This window comes from Lynx canadensis, chromosome F2, assembly GCF_007474595.2.
Source record: "Lynx canadensis isolate LIC74 chromosome F2, mLynCan4.pri.v2, whole genome shotgun sequence".
NCBI classification, from domain to species: Eukaryota; Metazoa; Chordata; class Mammalia; order Carnivora; family Felidae; genus Lynx; species Lynx canadensis.
Window position 1 is genome coordinate 62,590,878 of NC_044320.2, and position 23,325 is coordinate 62,614,202.

General features: G+C 38.5%; 1 protein-coding gene across 1 annotated transcript in view; it reads right to left on the reverse strand.

The window, feature by feature from the left end:
- Positions 1 to 21,882: 21,882 nt before the first annotated feature.
- XKR9 (XK related 9) overlaps positions 21,883 to 23,325 on the reverse strand; it is a 36,494-nt gene continuing 35,051 nt past the window's right edge. Inside the window, exon 4 of the mRNA XM_030304018.1 lies at positions 21,883 to 22,540. Coding sequence (XP_030159878.1) covers positions 21,912 to 22,540 — 629 coding nt within the window. The 3' untranslated portion in view covers positions 21,883 to 21,911. The remainder of the gene's footprint in view (positions 22,541 to 23,325) is intronic.

Below are 23,325 nucleotides of genomic sequence, written 5' to 3' on the forward strand. Positions count from 1 at the left end.
TGGCTTCATAGAATGAGTCTGGAAGTTTTCCTTCCCTTTCTATTTCTTGGAATAGCTTGAGAAGGATAGGTATTATCTCTGCTTTAAACGTCTGGTAGAACTCCCCTGGGGAGCCATCTGGTCCGGGACTCTTATTTGTTGGGAGATTTTTGATAACTGATTCAATTTCTTCGCTGGTTATGGGTCTGTTCAAGCTTTCTATTTCCTCCTGATTGAGTTTTGGAAAAGTGTGGGTGTTTAGGAATTTGTCCATTTCTTTCAGGTTGTCCAATTTGTTGTTATATAATTTTTCATAGTATTCCCTGATAATTGCTTGTATCTCTGAGGGATTGGTTGTAATAATTCCATTTTCATTCATGATTTTATCTGTTTGGGTCATCTCCCTTTTCTTTTGAGAAGCCTGGCTAGAGGTTTGTCAATTTTGTTTATTTTTTTCAAAAAACCAACTCTTGGTTTCGTTGATCTGCTCTACAGTTTTTTTAGATTCTATATTGTTTATTTCTGCTCTGATCTTTATTATTTCTCTTCTTCTGCTGGGTTTAGGCTGCCTTTGCTGTTCTGCTTCTAGTTCCTTTAGGTGTGCTGTTAGATTTTGTATTTGGGATTTTTCTTGTTTCTTGAGATAGGCCTGGATTGCAATGTATTTTCCTCTCAGGACTGCCTTCGCTGCATCCCAAAGCGTTTGGATTGTTGTCTTTTCATTTTTGTTTGTTTCCATATATTTTTTGATTTCTTCTCTAATTGCCTGGTTGACCCACTCATTCGTTAGTAGGGTGTTCTTTAACCTCCATGCTTTTGGAGGCTTTCCAGACTTTTTCCTGTGGTTGATTTCAAGCTTCACAGCATTGTGGTCTGAAAGTATGCATGGTATAATTTCAATTCTTGTAAACTTATGAAGGGCTGTTTTGTGACCCAGTATATGATCTATCTTGGAGAATGTTCCATGTGCACTCGAGAAGAAAGTATATTCTGTTGCTTTGGGATGCAGAGTTCTAAATATATCTGTCAAGTCCATCTGATCCAATGTCTCATTCAGGGCCCTTGTTTCTTTATTGACCGTGTGTCTAGATGATCTGTCCATTTCTGTAAGTGGAGTGTTAAAGTCCCCTGCAATTACCACATTCTTATCAATAAGGTTGCTTATGTTTGTGAGTAATTGTTTTATATATTTGGGGGCTCCTGTATTCGGCGCGTACACATTTATAATGTTAGCTCTTCCTGATGGATAGACCCTGTGATTATTATATAATGCCCTTCTTCATCTCTTGTTACAGCCTTTAATTTAAAGTCTAGTTTGTCTGATATAAGTATGGCTACTCCAGCTTTCTTTTGGCTTCCAGTAGCATGATAAATATTTCTCCATCCCCTCACTTTCAATCTGAAGGTGTCCTCAGGTCTAAAATGAGTCTCTTGTAGACAGCAAATAGATGGGTCTTGTTTTTTTATCCATTCTGATACCCTATGTCTTTTGGTTGGCGCATTTAATCCATTTACATTCAGTGTTATTATAGAAAGATACGGGTTTAGAGTCATTGTGATGTCTGTAGGTTTCATGCTTGTAGCGATGTCTTTAGTACTTTGTCTCACAGGATCCCCCTTAGGATCTCTGGTAGGGCTGGTTTAGTGGTGACAAATTCCTTCAGTTTTTGTTTGTTTGGGAAGACCTTTATCTCTCCTTCTATTCTAAATGACAGACTTGCTGCTTAAAGGATTCTCGGCTGCATATTTTTTCTGTTCATCACATTGAAGATTTTCTGCCATTCCTTTCTGGCCTGCCAAGTTTCAGTAGAGAGATCAGTCACGAGTCTTACAGGTCTCCCTTTATATGTTAGAGCACATTTATCCCTAGCTGCTTTCAGAATTTTCTCTTTATCCTTGTAGTTTTCCAGTTTCACTATGATATGTCGTGCAGAAGATCGATTCAAGTTATGTCTGAAGGGAGTTCTCTGTGCCTCTTGGATTTCAATGCCTTTTTCCTTCCCCAGATCAGGGAAGTTCTCAGCTATGATTTGTTCAAGTACACCTCAGCACCTTTCCCTCTCTCTTCCTCCTCTGGAATACCAATTATGCGTAGATTATTTCTCTTTAGTGCATCACTTAGTTCTCTAATTTTCCCCTTATACTCCTGGATTTTTTTATCTCTCTTTTTCTCACCTTCTTCTTTTTCCATAACTTTATCATCTAGTTCACCTATTCTCTCCTCTGCCTCTTCAATCCGAGCCGTGGTCATTTCCATTTTATTTTGCATCTCGTTAATAGCGTTTTTCAGCTCCTCCTGACTATTCCTTAGTCCCTTGATCTCTGTAGCAATAGATTCTCTGCTGTCCTCTATACTGCTTTCAAGCCCAGTGATTAATTTTATGACTATTATCCTAAATTCACTTTCTGTTATATTGTTTAAATCATTTTTGATCAGTTCATTAGCGGTTGTTATTTCCTGGAGATTCTTCTGAGGGGAATTCTTCCGTTTCGTCATTTTGGATAGTCCCTGGAGTGGTGTGGACCTGCAGGGCACTTCCCCTCTGCTGTGGTGTATAACTGGAGTTGGTGGGCAGCCACAGTCAGACCTGATGTCTGCCTCCAGCCCACCGCTGGGGCCACAGTCAGACTGGTGTGTGCCTTCTCTTCCCCTCTCCTAGGGGTGGGATTCACTGTGGGGTGGCGTGGCCAGTCTGGGCCACTTGCACACTGCCAGGCTTGTGGTGCTGGGGATCTGGTGTATTAGCTGGGGTGGGTAGGCAAGGTGCACGGGGGCAGGAGGGGCAGGCTTAGATCGCTTCTCCTTAGGTGATCCACTTCAGGAGGGGCCCTGTGGCAGCGGAAGGGAGTCAGATCCGCTGCCGGAGGTTTGGCTCCGCAGAAGCACAGCGTTGGGTGTTTGCGTGGAGCGAGCAAGTTCCCTGGCAGGAACCGGTTCCCTTTGGGATTTTGGCTGGGGGATGGGTGAGGGAGATGGCGCTGGCGAGCGCCTTTGTTCCCTGCCAAACTGAGCTCTGTCCTCCAGGGCTCAGCAACTCTCCCTCCCGTTCTCCTCCAGCCTTCCTGTTTTCTGAGTAGAGCTGTTAACTTATGACCTCCCAGATGCTAAGTCCCGCTTGCTGTCAGAACACACTCCCTCCGGCCCCTCTGCTTTTGCAAGCCAGACTCGGGGGCTCTGCTTGGCCGACGGGCCTCCCCTCTGCCCTGGCTCCCTCCCACCAGTCCGTGTAGTGCGCACCGCCTCGCCGCCCTTCCTACCCTCTTCCGTGGGCCTCTCGTATGCTCTCGGTTCTGGAGACTCCGCTCCGCTAGTCTTCTGGCAGTTTTCCGGGTTATTTAGGCAGGTGTAGGTGGAATCTAAGTGATCAGGAGGACGCGCTGTGAGCCCAGCGTCCTCCTACACCGCCATCTTCCCTCGTCCTTCAAAACTTACTTTTATAAAAGAACCAAATGGAAATCCTGGAGTTAAAAATGCAATATCTGAAATAAAAATTTACAAGAAGGGGATCAACGGTAGATTTGAGCTGGCAGAAGAAGGAATTGGTAAACTTGAAGATAGATTGATGGAGATTATGGGAACTAAAGAACAGAAGAGGAAAAAGAATGAGGAAAAATAAACAGCCTCAGAGGAATGTGAGACACTGCTAAGCACAACAACATACAGATAAAGGCAATACCCGGAAAGAAGAAAGGAAAAATCCATGATCAAGTGAATTTTTCCCAGGAATTCAAGATTGGTTTAGCATATGAAAATCAACTAATGCAGTACATCATATCAATAGAACAAAAAACAAAAGTCATCAATAATCATCTCAATCACAAAAGAATCTCAAGAGATTTTGAAAAACCCATCACCCCTTCATGATTTAAAAAACATTAAATAGACGGAGGGGAAGATGGCGGCGTAGGAGGACGCTGGGCTCACCGCGCGTCCTGCTGATCACTTAGATTCCACCTACACCTGCCTAAATAACCCAGAAAACCGCCAGAGGATTAGCAGAACGGAGTCGCCAGACCCAAGCGCAGACGAGAGGCCCACGGAAGAGGGTAGGAAGGGCGGCGAGGCGGTGCGTGCTCCATGGACTGGCGGGAGGGAGCCGGGGCGGAGGGGCGGCTCGCCGGCCAATCAGCGTCCCTGAGTCTGGCTTGCAAAAGCGGAGGGGCCTGACGGACTGTGTTCCCACAGCAAGTGCGACTTAGCGTCTGGGAGGTCATAAGTTAACAGCTCTGCTCGGAAAGCGGGAAGGCTGGAGGACAAAGGGAGGGAGAGCTGCGGAGCCCCCGGACGACAGAGCTCAGTTTGGTGGGGAATAAAGGCGCTCGCCAGCGCCATCTCCCCTGCCCATCCCCCAGCCAAAATCCCAAAGGGAACCGGTTCCTGCCAGGGAAATTGCTCGCTCCACGCAAACACCCAACTCTGTGCTTCTGCGGAGCCAAACCTCTGGCAGCGGATCTGACTCCCTTCCGCTGCCACAGGGCCCCTCCTGAAGTGGATCACCTAAGGAGAAGCAAGCTAAGCCTGCCCCCCGTGCCGCCATGCACCTTGCCTACCCACCCCAGCTAATACGCCAGATCCCCAGCATCACAAGCCTGGCATTGTGCAAGTAGCCCAGACGGGCCACGCCACCCCACAGTGAACCCCGCCCCTAGGAGAGGGGAAGAGAAGGCACACACCAGTCTGACTGTGGCCCCAGCGGTGGGCTAGGGGCAGACATCAGGTCTGACTGCGGCCCCGCCCACCAACTCCAGTTATACACCACAGCACAGGGGAAGTGACCTGCAGGTCCTCACCACACCAGGGACTATCCAAAATGACCAAGCGGAAGAATTCCCCTCAGAAGAATCTCCAGGAAATAACAACAGCTAATGAGCTGATCAAAAAGGATTTAAATAATATAACAGAAAGTGAATTTAGAATAATGGTCATAAAATTAATCTCTGGGCTTGAAAACAGTATACAGGACAGCAGAGAATCTCTTGCTACAGAGATCAAGGGACTAAGGAACAGTCACGAGGAGCTGAAAAACGCTTTAAATGAAATGCAAAACAAAATGGAAACCACCACGGCTCGGATGGAAGAGGCAGAGGAGAGAATAGGTGAACTAGAAGATAAAGTTATGGAAAAAGAGGAAGCTGAGGAAAAGAGAGATAAAAAAATCCAGGAGTATGAGGGGAAAATTAGAGAACTAAGTGATACACTAAAAAGAAATAATAAACGCATAATTGGTATCCCAGAGGAGGAAGAGAGAGGGAAAGGTGCTGAAGGGGTACTTGAAGAAATAATAGCTGAGAACTTCCCTGAACTGGGGAAGGAAAAAGGCATTGAAATCCAAGAGGCACAGAGAACTCCCTTCAGACGTAACTTGAATCGATCTTCTGCATGACATATCATAGTGAAACTGGCAAAATACAAGGATAAAGAGAAAATTCTGAAAGCAGCAAGGGGTAAACGTGCCCTCACATATAAAGGGAGACCTATAAGACTCGTGACTGATCTCTTTTTTGAAACTTGGCAGGCCAGAAAGAATTGGCACGAGATTTTCAGTGTGCTAGACAGAAAAAATATGCAGCTGAGAATCCTTTATCCAGCAAGTCTGTCATTTAGAATAGAAGGAGAGATAAAGGTCTTCCCAAACAAACAAAAACTGAAGGAATTTGTCACCACTAAACCAGCCCTACAAGAGATCCTAAGGGGGACCCTGTGAGACAAAGTACCAGAGACATCACTACAAGCATAAAACATACAGACATCACAATGACTCTAAACCCGTATCTTTCTATAATAACACTGAATGTAAATGGATTAAATGCGCCAACCAAAAGACATAGGGTATCAGAATGGATAAAAAAACAAGACCCATCTATTTGCTGTCTACAAGAGACTCATTTTAGACCTGAGGACACCTTTAGATTCAGAGTGAGGGGATGGAGAACTATTTATCATGCTACTGGAAGCCAAAAGAAAGCTGGAGTAGCCATACTTATATCAGACAAACTAGACTTTAAATTAAAGGCTGTAACAAGAGATGAAGAAGGGTATTATATAATAATCACAGGGTCTATCCATCAGGAAGAGCTAACATTATAAATGTGTACGTGCCGAATACAGGAGCCCCCAAATATATAAAACAATTACTCACAAACATAAGCAACCTTATTGATAAGAATGTGGTAATTGCAGGGGACTTTAACACTCCACTTACAGAAATGGACAGATCATCTAGACACACGGTCAATAAAGAAACAAGGGCCCTGAATGAGACATTGGATCAGATGGACTTGACAGATATATTTAGAACTCTGCATCCCAAAGCAACAGAATATACTTTCTTCTCGAGTGCACATGGAACATTCTCCAAGATAGATCATATACTGGGTCACAAAACAGCCCTTCATAAGTTTACAAGAATTGAAATTATACCATGCATACTTTCAGACCACAATGCTGTGAAGCTTGAAATCAACCACAGGAAAAAGTCTGGAAAGCCTCCAAAAGCATGGAGGTTAAAGAACACCCTACTAACGAATGAGTGGGTCAACCAGGCAATTAGAGAAGAAATCAAAAAATATATGGAAACAAACAAAAATGAAAAGACAACAATCCAAACGCTTTGGGATGCAGCGAAGGCAGTCCTGAGAGGAAAATACATTGCAATCCAGGCCTATCTCAAGAAACAAGAAAAATCCCAAATACAAAATCTAACAGCACACCTAAAGGAACTAGAAGCAGAACAGCAAAGGCAGCCTAAACCCAGCAGAAGAAGAGAAATAATAAAGATCAGAGCAGAAATAAACAATATAGAATCTAAAAAAACTGTAGAGCAGATCAACGAAACCAAGAGTTGGTTTTTTGAAAAAAATAAACAAAATTGACAAACCTCTAGCCAGGCTTCTCAAAAAGAAAAGGGAGATGACCCAAACAGATAAAATCATGAATGAAAATGGAATTATTACAACCAATCCCTCAGAGATACAAGCAATTATCAGGGAATACTATGAAAAATTATATAACAACAAATTGGACAACCTGAAAGAAATGGACAAATTCCTAAACACCCACACTTTTCCAAAACTCAATCAGGAGGAAATAGAAAGCTTGAACAGACCCATAACCAGCGAAGAAATTGAATCAGTTATCAAAAATCTCCCAACAAATAAGAGTCCCGGACCAGATGGCTCCCCAGGGGAGTTCTACCAGACGTTTAAAGCAGAGATAATACCTATCCTTCTCAAGCTATTCCAAGAAATAGAAAGGGAAGGAAAACTTCCAGACTCATTCTATGAAGCCAGTATTACTTTGATTCCTAAACCAGACAGAGACCCAGTAAAAAAAAGAGAACTACAGGCCAATATCCCTGATGAATATGGATGCAAAAATTCTCAATAAGATACTAACAAATCGAATTCAACACCATATAAAAAGAATTATTCACCATGATCAAGTGGCATTCATTCCTGGGATGCAGGGCTGGTTCAACATCTGCAAATCAATCAACGTGATACATCACATTAATAAAAGAAAAGATAAGAACCATATGATCCTGTCAATCGATGCAGAAAAGGCCTTTGACAAAATCCAGCACCTTTCTTAATAAAAACCCTTGAGAAAGTCGGGATAGAAGGAACATACTTAAAGATCATAAAAGCCATTTATGAAAAGCCCACAGCTAACATCATCCTCAACGGGGAAAAACTGAGAGCTTTTTCCCTGAGATCAGGAACACGACAGGGATGCCCACCCTCACCGCTGTTGTTTAACATAGTGCTGGAAGTTCTAGCATCAGCAATCAGACAACAAAAGGAAATCAAAGGCATCAAAATTGGCAAAGATGAAGTCAAGCTTTCGCTTTTTGCAGATGACATGATAGTATACATGGAAAATCCGATAGACTCCACCAAAAGTCTGCTAGAACTGATACATGAATTCAGCAAAGTTGCAGGATACAAAATCAATGTACAGAAATCAGTTGCATTCTTATACACTAACAATGAAGCCACAGAAAGACAAATAAAGAAAATGATCCCATTCACAATTGCACCAAGAAGCATAAAATACCTAGGAATAAATCTAACCAAAGATGTAAAGGATCTGTATGCTGAAAACTATAGAAAGCTTATGAAGGTAATTGAAGAAGATTTAAAGAAATGGAAAGACATTCCCTGCTCATGGATTGGAAAAATAAATATTGTCAAAATGTCAATACTACCCAAAGCTATCTACACATTCAATGCAATCCCAATCAAAATTGCACCAGCATTCTTCTCAAAACTAGAACAAGCAATCCTAAAATTCATATGGAACCACAAAAGGCCCCGAATAGCCAAAGTAATTTTGAAGAAGAAGACCAAAGCAGGAGGCATCACAATCCCAGACTTTAGCCTCTACTACAAAGCTGTAATCATCAAGACAGCATGGTATTGGCACAAAAAGAGACACCTAGACCAATGGAATAGAATAGAAACCCCAGAACTAGACCCACAAACGTATGGCCAACTCATCTTTGACAAAGCAGGAAAGAACATCCAATGGAAAAAAGACAGTCCCTTTAACAAATGGTGCTGGGAGAACTGGACAGCAACATGCAGAAGGTTGAAACTAGACCACTTTCTCACACCATTTACAAAAATAAACTCGAAATGGATAAAGGACCTAAATGTGAGACAGGAAACCATCAAAACATTAGAGGAGAAAGCAGGAAAAGACCTCTCTGACCTCAGCCGTAGCAATCTCTTACTCGACACATCCCCAAAGGCAAGGGAATTAAAAGCAAAAGTGAATTACTGGGACCTTATGAAGATAAAAAGCTTCTGCACAGCAAAGGAAACAACCAACAAAACTAAAAGGCAACCAACGGAATGGGAAAAGATATTTGCAAATGACATATCGGACAAAGGGCTAGTATCCAAAATCTATAAAGAGCTCACCAAACTCCACACCCGAAAAACAAATAATCCAGTGAAGAAATGGGCAGAAAACATGAATAGACACTTCTCTAAAGAAGACATCCAGATGGCCAACAGGCACATGAAAAGATGTTCAGCGTCGCTCCTTATCAGGGAAATACAAATCAAAACCACACTCAGGTATCACCTCACGCCAGTCAGAGTGGCCAAAATGAACAAATCAGGAGACTATAGATGCTGGCGAGGATGTGGAGAAACGGGAACCCTCTTGCACTGTTGGTGGGAATGCAAATTGGTGCAGCCACTCTGGAAAAGCAGTGTGGAGGTTCCTCAGAAAATTAAAAATAGACCTACCCTATGACCCAGCAGTAGCACTGCTAGGAATTTATCCAAGGGATACAGGAGTACTGATGCATAGGGGCACTTGTACCCCAATGTTCATAGCAGCACTCTCAACAATAGCCAAATTATGGAAAGAGCCTAAATGTCCATCAACTGATGAATGGATAAAGAAATTGTGGTATATATACACAATGGAATACTACGTGGCAATGAGAAAAAATGAAATATGGCCTTTTGTAGCAACGTGGATGGAACTGGAGAGTGTGATGCTAAGTGAAATAAGCCATACAGAGAAAGACAGATACCATATGTTTTCACTCTTATGTGGATTCTGAGAAACTTAACAGAAAACCATGGGGGAGGGGAAGGAAAAAAAAAAAAGAGGTTAGAGTGGGAGAGAGCCAAAGCATAAGAGACTGTTAAAAACTGAGAACAAACTGAGGGTTGATGGGGCGGTGGGAGGGAGGGGAGGGTGGGTGATGGGTATTGAGGAGGGCACCTTTTGAGATGAGCACTGGGTGTTGTATGGAAACCAATTTGTCAATAAATTTCATATATATATATATAAAAAAATAAAATAAAATAAAATAAAATAAAACATTAAATAAACCAGGCATAGAATGGAATTTCTTCAACTTCATAAAGGGCATCTATGAAAAACCCACAGCTAACATTATAATTTATGGTGAAAGACTGAAAGCTTTCCTTCTAAGATGAGGAACAACACAAAAATGTCTGTTCTCACCACTTCTGTTCAACACTGTACTGGAAATTCTAGCCAAGGGAGTTAAATATGAAAAAGAAACAAAAGACATCCAGATAGGAAGGGAACAAATAAAACTATCTCTACTTGCAGGTGATACACCCTTGTATAATTGAAAATCGTAAGGTCCCACTAAAAAGTTATTAGAACTAATAAATAAGTTTAACAAGTTTGTAGGACATAAGATCAATACACAAAAAACAGTCGTATTTCTATACATTGGCAACAATCTGAAAATGAAATCAAGAAAATCATTTCATTCACAATAGCAACAAGAAGAATAAAATACTTAGGAATAATTTGATAAAAAGCAATGTAAAATTCATACTCTGAAAAGCATAAAACACTGTTGAAAGAAATTAAAGATCTAAATAAATGGAAAAACATCTCACATTCATGTACTGGAAGATTTAACTCTGTTAAGATAGTATTAGTTTCCAACTAATCTATAGATTTAACACATTCCCTATTAGAATCCCAGCCAACTTCTTTGTATAAATTAACAAACTGATTCTAAAACTTATATGGAATTGCAAAGGATCAGAATAGCCAAAACAATTCTGAAAAAGAAGAAAAAACTAGGGGCGCCTGGGCAGCTCAGTCAGTTAAGCATCCAGCTCTTGATTTCAGATCAGGTCATGATCTCACAGTTTGTGGGATAGAGCCTGCTCGGGATTCTATCTCCCACTGTCTGTCTGTCTCTGTCTCTCTGTCTCTCTCTCTCTCTCTGCCCCTCTCCAACTTGCACGTGCGTGCATGTGCTCGCTCTCTGCTCCCCTCCCTCTCAAAATAAAAAATAAATAAAAGAAGAAGAAAAAACTAAAAGGACTCATACTTTCCAATTTCAAAATTTACTACAAAGCAAAAGTAGTCAGCACAGCATGGTTCTGGCACAAAGAAAGACACATAGAGCAAAAGAATAGAATTAAGAGTCCAAAAATAACCCCCTTACTTCTGTTGTCAACTGATTTTCAACAAAGGTGTCAAGACCAGTCAGTTGGGGAAAGAACAGTCTTTTCATGATCTCGAAGTTGCAAATTATTCTTAGATATTATGCCAAAATTATGAATAGCAAAAGAAATAATTGATAAATTGCACTTCATTAAAATTAAAACTTTTGTGTTTCAAAGGATACCATCAAGAAAGTGAAAAAGCAACCCCTGAGTGGGAGCAAATATTTGTAAATCATATGTTTGATAAGGGACTTGAATCTAGAATATATGAAGAACGTTTACAAGTCAGTAATAAAAAGACAAATAACCCAACTAAAAAGATGAGCAAAGGTTCTGAATAGACATTTCCCCAAAGAAGATACACAAATGGCCAATAAAAACCTGATGCTAATATCATCCTCAATGGGGAAAAACTGAGAGCTTTCCCCTTAAGGTGAGGAACAAGACAGGGATGTCCACTCTCACCACTGTTATTCAACATAGTATTGGAAGTCCTAGCCTCAGCAATCAGACGACACAAAGAAATAAAAAGCATCAAAAACGACAGGGAGGAAGTCAGATTTTCACTCTTTGCAGATGACATGAAACTCTATGTGGAAAACCCAAAAGATTCCACCGAAAAACTGCTAGAACCGATTCATGAATTCAGCAAAGTTGTAGGATATAAAATCAGTGCACAGAAATTGATTGCATTCCTATACACCAACAATGAAGCAACAGAAAGAGAAATCAAGGAATCAATCCCATTTACAATTGCACCAAAAACCATAAAACACCTAGGAATAAATCTAACCAAAGAGGTGAAAAATCTATACACTGAGAACTATAGAAAGCTTATGAAAGAAACTGAAGAGGACACAAAAAAATGGAAAAATATTCCATGCTCCTGGATTGGAAGAACAAACATTATTAAAATGTCAGTACTATCCAAAGCAATCCACATTTTCAATTCAATCCCTATCAAAATAACACCAGCATTCTTCACAGACCTAAAACAAGTAATCCTAAAATTTGTATGAACCAGAAAAGACTCCTAAAAGCCAAATCAATCTTGAAAAAGAAAACCAAAGCTGGAGGCATCACAATCCCAGACTTCAAGCTGTATTACAAATCTGTAATCATCAAGACAGTATGGTACTGGCATAAAAACAGACACTCAGATCAATGGAACAGAACAGAGAACCCAGAAATGGACCCACAAACGTATGGCCAACTAATCTTTGACATAGCAGGAAAAGAATATCCAATGGAATAAAGACAGTCTCTTCACCAAGTGGTGCTGGGAAAACTGGACAGCGACATGCAGATGAATGAACCTGGACCACTTTCTTACACCATACACAAAAATAAACTCAAAATGGATGAAAGACCTCAATGTAAGACAGGAAGCCATCAAAATCCTCGAGGAGAAAGCAGGCAAAAACCTCTTTGACCTCGGTCACAGCAACTTCTTACTCAACACACCTCCAGAGGCAAGGGAAACAAAAGCAAAAATGAACTACTGGGACCTCATCAAAATAAAAAGCTTCTGCACAGTGAAGGAAACAACCAGCAAAACTAAAAGGCAACTGACAGAATGGGAGAAGATATTTGCAAATGACATATCCAGATAAAGGGTTAGTATCCAAAATCTATAAAGAACTTATCAAACTCAACACCCAAAGAACAAACAATCCAGTGAAGTAATGGACAAAAGACATGAATAGACACTTTTCTAAAGAAGACATCCAGATGGCCAACTGACACATGAAAAATACTCAACATCATTCATCATCAGGGAGATACAAATCAAAACCACAATGAGATACCACCTCACACCTGTTAGAATGGCTCACATTAACAACTCAGGCAACAACAGATGTTGACGAGGACGCAGAGAAAGAGGATCTCTTTTGCACTGCTGGTGAGAATGCAAGCTGGTGCAGCCACTCTGGAAAACAGTATGGAGGTTCCTCAAAAAACTAAAAATAGAACTACCCTACGGCCCAGCAATTGTACTACTAGGCATTTATCCAAGGAACACGGGTGTGCTGTTTCGAAGGGACACATGCATCCCCATGTTTATAGCAGCACTATCAACAATAGCCAAAGGATGGAAAGAGCCCAAATGACCATCGATGGATGAATGGATAAAGAAGATGTGGTATGTATAGACAATGGAGTATTACTCAGCAATCAAAAAGAATGAATTCTTGCCATTTGCAACTACATGGATAGAACTAGAGGGTATTATGCTAAGCAAAATTAGTCAGAGAAAGACAAAAATCATATGACTTCACTCATATGAGGACTTTAAGAGACAAAATAGATGAACATAAGGGAAGGGAAGCAAAATAATATAAAAATAAGGAGCAGGACAAAACATAAGAGACTCTTAAATATGGAGGACAAACAGAGGGTTTCTGGAGGGGTTGTGGGAGGGGGGATGGGCTAAATGGGTAAGGGGCATTAAGAAATCTACTCCTGAAATCATTGTTGCACTATATGCTAACTTGGATATAAATTAAAAATAATAAAATAAAATAAAACAAAAAACAAATGGCCAATAATAAGTTTATGAAAAGATGCCTAACATCATTAGTCATCAGGGAAATACAAATCAAACCACGAGATACCATTTCTTACCACTAGGTGTTTAGAATAAAAGATTCAGATAACAAGTGTTGGTGAAGAGGTGGAAGAATTGGAACCCTCATACACTACTGATAGGAATGTAGAATGGTGTAGCTACTCTGCTAAAGAGTGGCAGTTCTTCAAACAATTAAACATAGAGTTACCATATGACCCAGCAATTCCCCTTGTAGGTATATTCTCAAGAAAAATGAAAACATGTCTACACAGAAACTTGTACAAATGTTCATAGCAACATTATTTATAATATCCAAATAGTGAAAACAACCCAAATGTCCATTATGGAACAGCCAGATAAACAAAATGTGGTATATTCATACAATGGAATATTATTCTGCATAAAAAGAAGAAATGAAGTACTAGTACATGCTACAACATAAACCTTGAAAATAATATGTTAAGTGAAAGAAGCTAGTCACTAAAGACCAGATACTATATAATTCATTCATATGAAAATCCATAATAGGGAAATCTGTAGACAGAATGTAGATTAATGGTTGCCTCAGGCTGGGAGCTGTGGAAGGGAAGATGGGAGAGGAGGGTTATATTAGTGTTCTCCAGAGACACAAATCAATAGAAAGTGTGTATATAAAGAAGGAGATTTATTTTAAGGAATTGATTTATACAATTATGGAGGCTGGTGAGTTCAAAATCTTCAGAGTGGCCAATAGGCTGAGACCCAGGATAAACTCATGATGTAGTTCAAGCGTAAAGACCAAAAGTCCTTCTTGCTTTGAGTAAATCAGTCTTTTATTCTATTCAGGCCTTGAAACGGATTGGATGAGGTTCAAAGTCCATCTATTTAAGTATTAACCTCATCCAAAAACACCTTCATAGAAACATCCATAATAATGTTTCACCACATTTCTGGGCACTGTGGCCCAGCCAAGTTGACACACAAATTAACCATCACAAGATTAATAGATAAAGGTACAGGGTTTATTTCTGAGATGATGAAAATGTTCTAAAATTGACTGTGGTAATGGTTGAACATGTCTGTAAATACACTAAAAAACACTGAACTATACAATTTAATAGGTGAAATGTATGTGAATTACACTTCAATAAAGCTATTTTTTTTTCAAAAGGACAAACTACCACTAATACCACCACTACCACTAATCTTCATATCCTTGGAAAATGCAAACAAATTATTTTACCCATAATTCTCACTCTACATACACAGAAACTGAGACTTAGAGACATTAAATGATTCATCAGGGTCACATAGGTAATAATGTCAAAGCAGGGAATCAAACTCAAGTCTTTGGGCTTTCAAATCAAAATTTCTGCAATACAATGAAAAGCAATCGCTGGTTCCATCTAAGAAAGAGGCCTAGTCAGAAAGATGTCTATGTCTACAGCCATGATCTATCAAAAATGATTTTTTAAACTAATAACAGCAGCACTAAAGGCAGCTTTCAAGTTCTGTACTAGGCCAGGCAAACAAAAAATATAACAGCCCTACAGACTACATCTTTTGATTTTTCTCTAATCCTTGTCTACTATCAAAGCAAGTATCTAGGAGAAAAAAATTACAAATTCCATATACTGTGTGGATCTTTATGTTTTGTGAGTTCATGTTTAGTATAAACTTAATCTACTAAGTTTAGTATCTTTAAAAAGTACTTCGATCTCGCTTTCATAAAATAAAAGGTGGGTCTTAGAACAATACCACTTAAGTGTGGCATTATCTCCATAACAAACTAAACCTATTATCAAAGTGTAGTCTCTTTGGGAAACCACAAATAGTTCCTTTTAACCTCAAAGACTACTAGGTATATGTGCAAATGCCCACTTAAAGAAGTCCAACTTTTACTTTATCATGATCATTAAATGGGCTTCATCCAGAGTTAGAGCTGCATTATACATCTCTGACCCCCACAATCATAAGGACAAGCTTTGATTTATATTACAATTGAGAATGAGCCTCAAGATATTGTACAGGAAATTAATGTTTGGCTTGGGTATTCTCATGGCTTATAGCAATATTGTAGTTTATGGCATAAACCAGGGAACCTATTAAGCAGCACATCCAATTTGTCCATGGTTCCATTGCCCTCTAGTGGAGATTTTGCAACTAGTTATTAACGGTAGCCTTTGAAAGTCAGCAAGTGCTTCTCAAAGCGTGTAAGCAGATCAACATCATCAGCAACATCCAGGAACTTAGACATACAAATTTCAAGCCCTACCTAAGATCTAGTGAAAAGAAACTCTGTGGATGGTACGCAACAATCTGTTTCAATGTACCCTCCAGGCAATTCTGATGCACAGTAGCTTTTGGGAACCACTCACTAGTCTAAGGGAAGCATTTTATTCAATTTGAAGTAAATGTGAATACAGATAGGTGCATGTGATGGTTAGTTCTGTGTGTCAACTTGACTGGACTAAGGGATGTCCAAATAGCTATTAAATAAAACATTATTCTTGGCGGTTTGTGACGGTATTTCTTAAAGAGATTAGCATTTGAGTTGGTGAACTGAGTAAAGCAAAACTCCTCCCCAACATGGGTGGGTATCATCTACTGGGTCTAAATAGAACAAAAAGGCAGAGAAAAGGCAAATTTGCTCTCTCTCTACTTGCGCTAAGACATCCATATTTTCCTGCCCTCAGATATTGGCATTTCTGGTTTTAAGATTTCAGACTCAGATGAATAATTACACCATTAGCTCCCCAATTCTCAGGCTTTCAGCCTTAGACTGAATTACACCACTGGCTTTCATGATTCTCCAGCTTGCAGACAGAGATCATGGGACTTCTCAGCCTCCTTAACCATATGAGCCAATTCATATAATAAATCTCCTCTTGTATGTATGTATGTATGTATGTATGTATCTATCTATCTATCTATCTATCTATCTATCTCCTATTGGTCCTTCCTCTGAAGAAACCTAATACAGTAAATATAAGTGTTCTTTTATAAGAGTACTGCTCATAATTATTCCTATGCTTTTTCTGAATTTTGAAAGGTCTTTTATATGCACAGAATACTCTAAGAAAAGCTTACATTCATTTGGGGAGATTTAAAAGTGCTAAAAAGCCATGACTAACTGATACAGAAAAACATAGGATAAAATGAATAAAAGTAAATTCATTTTAAGACCTTGCTGACTAACCAAAACATCTGATCAGGATCTACCTATTTGTTACTTGTCTATAAGTCAGTGAGAAAATGTTTGTTCAATGAACTAAATATTAAATCCAGGTTTGGGTGGGGAATTTAATATCCAAGCTCTTTAATGGATGTATATTATTTTCTACCATTTTTCCATTACATAAATTGCTACTTCCCATTACATATATTGTTAATTGAATTATTCAAACGATCAGAGACAGTACCTCAGCCACACCCCGAGCTAAGGCCAAAAACTATGTAAGCCAGACTTTTTAAAAATTATATTTTGAATAAATATTTCAATAATTTTTAAATCATGTATAACTTAGTGTCAGCTCTAGGCTGCTAATGGTCACTTACTCTGTTCATCAGATAAAGATGGTGTGGTTCTACAAAAAGCAAAATAGACTTGAGGTAAAAAAAAAACATATATATATATGAGATTTGATCTATGTGACCTTTGGTAAGTTACTTAAACTCTATAAGTCATGGTTTCCCAGCTAAAGAGTAGTGGAAAAAAATGATATCTATATTACTGAGGTTTTGTGAGGGTCAAGTACATAAGACTAAAGGAAGATTAAATGTTAAAAGAAACTTACACATCATGTTTAAGCAAATATCCCAGAAAGAATGGCATATATTACAGAGTATTAAAATTGTTATTGATTAATAAAACGATGGCCGTATCTCCTACTGCACAAAACCCTTACAAATAACCACTATAAACTCTGCACAAAATATAGAAAAAAACTACCTGAAAGCACTTGAGGGAAAAAAAGCAAGCAGACATTGAAGAGGGGGTCAACATTTATAAGAAAGAATGGCACTGAGCAAGGATAGACCCCAGTCAACACACTGAGTAAACAAACACGGAAAACCTGAAGTCTTAGTGGTTAAAGCCTAGAAGACAGAGTATGGAGTGACCACAGCAGCTGAAAAGTGAGGGTGAAAATCCTAGGGAAAGAGAGAGCCAATAGAAAGTAAGCCTTACTCCATATATTAAATAGTCTTCCTAATTCTCTGACTCTGAAAAATATATAGAAGGGCAAAATCCAATCAGCACAATGAAGGCTAAGCAAATAAAGACCGTTCAGAGTTTGAAGTTCAGGTTAGCTGTCTGCTAAAAGAAAAAAAAATATTCTTCTGAAAAACAAACATGATCAAGGGAGGTCTAAAATACATCATTCATAACATCCAGGACACGCAAAAAAATTAGTAGACCTATGAGAAAACAGGAAAATATGACCTGTGCTCAAGAGCAAAGGCAATCAATGGAGACCACACCTGAGATGACTCAGATACTGAAATTAACACACAAGGATTTTAAAGCATCTATTACAGTTATGGTCAAGGATATAAAGGAAACATGATCATAGTAATACAAAATCTTAGCAGAGAAATAGAAACCATAAAAAATGAAAATACTAGAACATAAACATAAAATCTCTGAAATTTTTTAAAAATCCATTGGATGGGAGTGCCTGGTGGCTTTGTTAAGAATCCAACTTCAGCTCTGATCATCATCTCACGGTTTGTGAGTTTGAGCCCCACATCAGGCTCTCTACTATCAGCACGGAGCCCGTTTCTGATCCTCTGTCCCCCTTGCTCTCTGCCCCTCCCCCCTCACATGCTGGCTCTCTCTTTTTCTCTCTCTTTCAAAAATAAATACAAACATTTTTTTAAAAATTCATTGGATGAACTTAACAGTAGATTTAAGATGAAGGAAGAAGTCAACAAACTTGAAAACAAATCCAGTAAGAACAGAAAACATAAATTGGAAAAAAAATGAACAGAGCTTCTCAGAAATCTGTGGGATAACATCAATAAGTCTAACACATGTGTCAATGGAGTCCAAGAAGAGAAGTAAAATGATAGAAAGAATATGTGAAGAATAATGACTGGAAACTTTCTAAATATGGTAAAAGACTAAAATTTACAGGTTCAAAAAGCACAGAGAGCCCCAATTAGGATAAATACAAAGAAAAACTACACCCATAAACACAGTAGTCAAACTACTGCAAACAAAACACTAAAGGTAAAACCTAAAAACATCCAGAGAAAAACAACCAATTACATATAGGGGATATAATATGAATGATAACTAACTTCTCATCAGAAACAATGGAGGCCAGAAATTAGCAAAATAATCTTTAAAATGCATAAGGGGAAAAGAAAACTGTCAACCCAGAACTCTGTATCCAGAAAAAATATAAGAACAAAGGAATAATAAAGACATGTTGAGGAGCGCCTGGGTGGCTCCGTCGGTTGAGCGGCCGACTTCAGCTCAGGTCACGATCTTGCGGTCCATGAGTTCGAGCCCCACGTCGGGCTCTGTGCTAACAGCTCGGAGCCTGGAGCCTGTTTCGGATTCTGTGTCTTCTTCTCTCTGACCCTCCCCCGTCCATGCTCTGTCTCTCTCTGTCTCAAAAATAAATAAACGTTAAAAAAAATTTTTTTTTTAAAAAATAAAGACATGTTGAGATAAGGGGCACCTGCGTGGCTCAGTTGGTTAAGCCTCCAACTCCTGATTTCCACTCAGGTCATGATCTTATAGTTTATGAGCTCAAGCCCTATATCGGGCTCCACACTGTATTCTCAGTCTCTCAAAATAAATCAATAAACTTTAAAAAAAAAAAAAAGACATGTTCAGATCAAAGAAAACAATTCATCATCGACAAACCTAAACTACAGAAAATACTAAAAAGATGTTCTCTAGGCTGAAGGGAAATGATAACACATGAGTATTCAAATCACCAGAAAGGAATAAAGAGCACTTTCTGTTTATGCCTCAAAGTGTGTCTTTTAAAATGACTCAAAGATTCTGATTAAAGTGCTACTAAATGGGCCTAACTTCTTTTCCCAACTTCACTTTCTCAAACATACATGTATACATAGCACCAAACATTCAGGGATGGGGAGATATTCAATAAGTGGTATTCACATATACAAGGATTAGGTGCCCAAAGTAAACTGTAGATTCTCTAGTTCCTGCAAGGTTTTTCCACACTGCCTATCTTTCTCAATGGAGATACTGAGTTTATATACTCTATAACCACTTTTGTTAGTCAATATTTTGTTTCACTTACTATAAAATGAAAACTGCAAACATTAAACATTCTGAAAGATAACTCATCAGTTTCTATAAATGCTTCAGTATATAACCTTTTCAAGGAACAGAACTCTATTATACACTTGTTTTTACCCTGAACAATACCTAACAGAATGCTGGGCAGAGTGAGTGTTTAACATTTACTTATTGTTTTCAAATAGCTTTGATAGTTAAAATGTGTTGTATCCAGTTAAGTTTAATCTCATCCCAAAAGTTATACGGTAGTTATACATTAATTTAGAAGACTGGGGATGCCCAGATGGCTCAGTTTGTTGAGCGTCCAACTTTGGCTCAGGTCATGAGTTTAAGCTGCGTGTTGGGCTCTGTGCTGACAGTCCAGAGCCTGGAGCCCACTTTGAGTTCTGTGTCTCCCTCTCTCTCTGTCCCTCCCCTGCGCGCTCTCTCACGCGCTCTCTCTCTCTCAAAAATAAATTAAAAAAAATTTTTAAGTTATAAGACTAAATGTGGAAATGGAAGTTTTTTCTCCTGGTATTAGAGAAGGCTATTGTTTGAGGGCTCATTCATTAACAGCTGACCCAAGGAAAAGAAAAGGTAAGAAACTGAAAAAGAAAAGAGAATCTGATGGAAAAAGTTTGATTATTTCCAGAAGTTCAACTTAATCTTATTGCCCTATTTACTCCTAGGACCAAAATTTACTTCTTACTGTAAGGAGTAATGCAAAAAACTATTAATATATGATTTGGTTAAAGTCCTTTCCCTATTTTTTAATCAGGCTATTTTAGTTTTGTTATTGTTGAGCTGTAGTTCCTCCTCCATTCTGGATATTAATGCCTTATCAGATACAGACATTTCCCTGAAGAAGATATACAAATGGCTAACAGGTATATAAAAAGATGTTCAACATCACTAATAGAGAAGTGCAAATCAACACTATAATGAGATTATCACCTCACACCTCTTAGCATAGCCGCTATCAAAAATAGAAAAAATAGAAAATGTTGGTGAGGACATGAAGAAACTGGAAGAAACCCTAGTATACTATTAGTAGAACTATAAAATGGTGCAGCCAGCCACTATCAAAAAATGGTATGGAGATTCCTCAAAAGATTAAAAATAGAGTTTACTATATGATCCAGCAATCCCACTTCTGGGTATACATCCAAAAGAGATTAAAGCAGGATCTTGGAGAAATATTTGCAAACCCATGTTCACAATGGCATTATTCACAATACCCAAGAGATGGAAGCAACCCAGTGATGGATAAACAGAGAAAATGTGGCATCTGCATATAACAAAATATTACTCAGCCTTTAAAAAGAAAGAAATCCTGTCACACAGCACAACAGACAACATGCTACATAAAATGTACCAGTCACAAAAAGACAAAAACTCTGAGATTCCCCTTGTATGAGGTATCTAAAGTAGACACCTGTTTCAAATTTATAGAAACAGAAAATAGAACTATAGTTCCCAGAGGCTGGAGAGAGGAAAATGGGAAGTTGTTCAATGGGAAAAGAGTCTCAGTTTTACAAGACGAAAAAGTTATAGAGATGCACAAGGTGAATGCTAGTTAACACGATTAAACTGTGCATTTAACAATGGTAAACTTTATGTTTTGCTTTCTTCCTCTTTCTTTCCATTCCCTTTCCCTCTACCCAATCTGTCCCAAACTCAAAATATATGCACTGAATCAACAAAATAGAGAAAGGAAAAATGAGCATTCTGTTCTTCTCCTCCCTTTGCAGTTCTCCACAAGAAGCATTAGTTTTGGTTCAGAAACAGTGAGGGGAAAATTGGAGGGAAGCTCAATTCCAGGCTTCTGATTTGGGGGAACCAGAACATTTCTTCCAATTCAGGTCAAGTTGGCAACTCTACCAGGCAATAGGGAAACGTATCTGAGTACTCAAGATCTTTAAAGCCCAATGAGAAATTAATTTAAATAATAAAATATTACAATACTGTCTCATATTCATAGTTAATATACCAAAACTGATCTCAAAATAAAGGAAAGAAAGAGAGAGGGAGGGAAGAAAGAGGGTACGAAGGAAGGGGGGGCAGGAAGGAGGCAAAAATAAGAAACAACACATACATATGACATTTTCTTTACTAACCAATGAAACAAAAAATAAAAAAACATATCTCGTAAATGAATAGCTATTCCATTAGAAAATACTTCATTCTGCAATCTCTTTCAGCTGCTATTCCATCAATTTCATCAGGTTTTGTTTCTTCATTTCTGTTTGGATGCAAAGTCCCATAATAAACAATAAGAAAAATAATTCCAAGGACCAGACTAAGAGCTATAGTGATACTGATAGGTATAAAATAGTCTGAATTAAAAATAGAGACTGGGAAAACCCAAAACACAATTAATATCCCCACTGTGACCAGTACCCTTCCAATATAATAACAGAACATTGGATATTTGGTGTTCTGTCCCTTAATATTAAAAAATGTAAAGGTAAGTATGAATCCAACAACAACTCTGTATAAGAATTCCATACTTATAGAAGCACAAAACTGAGTTTGCTTTTTAAATGCCCACAATATCCCTAAAAACCAAAGAAATAACAACAGAAATAATGCAATCTTAACATTTATGAAAAAAAGAAGTACAACACTCAGCATCCAAGATAATAATGTAAACAATTTGTAAAAGAGGTATGTGAGTTTAGGACAGAATCCATTAAGGAGATTTTTATCAGGCAAGGATTTTCTTAAAGCTATTTGATAATCAACAGTCGACCAAGAAATAGCACAGCAAGAAACCATGATGGCAGCATCTACAAAACAAAAAATAAAAACATATATTGTTATAGGAATAATAATAGCAATATCAAATTACTATATGCCATACATGCTTTATCTGTATATACGCATGCCCACAAACATGTCAGGTACCTTATATATTCATTGCATCTAATCTTTGAAGTAGATATTAATATTCCCATATTACATATGAAAGAATTGATGCTTAGAGAATATACATATTACTTGACTCAAGTCACACAGCTAGCAAGTTGCAGAGATCTGAAGCTAAATCTGCCTGAGGGTTCCAAAGTTGGTTTACTTAAATGCTATATTAGACTGCTTTATAAAATTTTAAATAAATTCACTGCACAAATCTTATTGAGCAACTTATATAATGAAAACTGCACACTCTAGAAGTTCTCTAAGAGACTACAGTTACAGTCTTAGTCTTTCCAGTCTTTTTGGCTTTGACCTTGGACATATACCTAATTCTCCAAGAGAATTAGGAGAAGCATCTTGGAGAAGCAAGATGGGGGATGGGGGTAGGAAGGGAAAGAGGAAAAGAGGGATGTTAAACAGAAAATTTAATGTCAGTATAAGGTATCAACAAGCTTAATTTCCAGTTCTATAAGACGAGTCAAATGAGCAAATATATTCTAAAACTTACAAATTTCTATAGGTTTGACATCTTTGTCCCATTTTTTCCCCCAACAAGTAACAGAAGAGTAAGTTCATTACTACTGTAAAAAGGTATGCCATTAGCCCCATTGCCAAAGCTGGGAACTTTAACAGAACTGAAAGCAAAGACATTAGAGAA